Below are 1451 nucleotides of genomic sequence, written 5' to 3' on the forward strand. Positions count from 1 at the left end.
CCAGGCCCTCACTCTCCTCGGCCGACAGCCCGGTGGGATCCTCGCTGTACCGCGGCAGGGTGCTGGGCTCCCGCGCCGCTGGGCTCTGCAGGACCACCTTGGCCCTGCCGTCCTCCTCCAGCGCCTCCGGCACGGCGCCCTCCGGCCCCTCGGCCAGGCCCTGGGCGGGGAAGGGGAAGGCGGCCAAGCCCCCACCCTCCTCCACATCAGCTGGGGTCTCCACCGTGCTCTGGGTGCAGGAGGGGGCACAGAGTTGGGTGCTTGCAGCCCATGCCACGGAACCTGTCCCAGTGCCCACAGACGGGCTCCCTGGGCAGCACAGGGGGGGCTTTGCACCCCAAATCCCCCTGCACAGAGGTGGCTGCAGCCTTGCCCTGGGCTGCCCCGGTCACCCCATACACCTCAGCCAGGAAAAGGGGGGCTCCTGCTGCCCCCCCTCCAGCCCACCTACCCGTGTGGAGGAGATGCGGCTGCGGTAGGTGGTGGAGGTCTCGGCGCTGAAGAAGCCTTGGTGAGGGACCAGGTACTCCTCGGCGTCCACCAGGTCGTCCATGTCCTCCTCCTCAAGCAGGGCCCGGTAGAAGGTGCTGTCGATGGAGCCGGGCAGCCCCGCCATGTCGTTCTGGGGGCGAGGGCAGCGGTCAGTGCCCGCACCAGGGTGCTGGTGGGGGACAGGACCCCCCCCCAGGGACTGGCATACCTGGATGACCACGAAGCGCTGGGGGTCTCGGGCCATGCGGGAGAACTCGGTGACCAGCTCCCGAAACTTGGGCCGGCACTCGGAATCGATCATCCAGCCTGGGGCAGAGCCAGGTGCCGTCAGGGCCGGGAGCGAGGTGCCACCACACGCCCCATCCCCACACTGTGTCCTTGTCCCCACCCCGTACATTTCACCATGATCATGTAAACGTCGATGGTGCAGATGGGAGGCTGCGGCAGCCTCTCGCCCTTCTCCAGCAGGTCGGGGATCTCCCGGGCAGGGATCCCATCGTAGGGCTTCGCCCCGAAGGTCATCAGCTCCCACACGGTGACACCTGGGGGGACAGGGATGGAGTTGAGCAGTGCCCTGGGCCACCCCTGCACACCCCAGCACGAGCCCAGGGCTGGGGCCACCTCAACGTACCGTAGCTCCAGACATCGCTCTGGTGTGTGAAACGCCGGCGGAGAATGGACTCCAGCGCCATCCACTTGATGGGGACCTGGGACAGGGAGGATGGAGAGGTGAGCAGGACCGGGGGGGGGTGTCTGGCTGTCCCCAAGGTGGAGCATGATGGTCCCCAGCCCTCTGACCCCACATCCCCACACCCCACCTTGCCGCCGTCAGCGTGGTACTCGGTCTCGTCGATGTCGAGCAGCCGGGCCAGCCCGAAGTCGGTGATCTTGACATGGTTGGGGCTCTTGACAAGGACGTTGCGAGCGGCCAGGTCCCGGTGCACCAGCCGCACCTCCTC

General features: G+C 68.0%; 1 protein-coding gene across 1 annotated transcript in view; it reads right to left on the reverse strand.

Annotated features, from left to right (window-relative positions):
* The window catches only part of ERBB2 (erb-b2 receptor tyrosine kinase 2), a 7193-nt gene that overhangs the window by 817 nt on the left and 4925 nt on the right, over positions 1 to 1451 (reverse strand). The window contains exons 7-12 of the mRNA XM_009642562.2: positions 1311 to 1448; positions 1124 to 1199; positions 888 to 1034; positions 701 to 798; positions 452 to 622; positions 13 to 229 (exon numbers count right to left, since the gene is read on the reverse strand). Of these exons, the coding sequence (XP_009640857.1) occupies positions 13 to 229; positions 452 to 622; positions 701 to 798; positions 888 to 1034; positions 1124 to 1199; positions 1311 to 1448 (847 nt within the window). The remainder of the gene's footprint in view (positions 1 to 12; positions 230 to 451; positions 623 to 700; positions 799 to 887; positions 1035 to 1123; positions 1200 to 1310; positions 1449 to 1451) is intronic.

This window comes from Egretta garzetta, unplaced genomic scaffold, assembly GCF_000687185.1.
Source record: "Egretta garzetta isolate BGI_Z169 unplaced genomic scaffold, ASM68718v1 scaffold867, whole genome shotgun sequence".
NCBI classification, from domain to species: domain Eukaryota; kingdom Metazoa; phylum Chordata; class Aves; order Pelecaniformes; family Ardeidae; genus Egretta; species Egretta garzetta.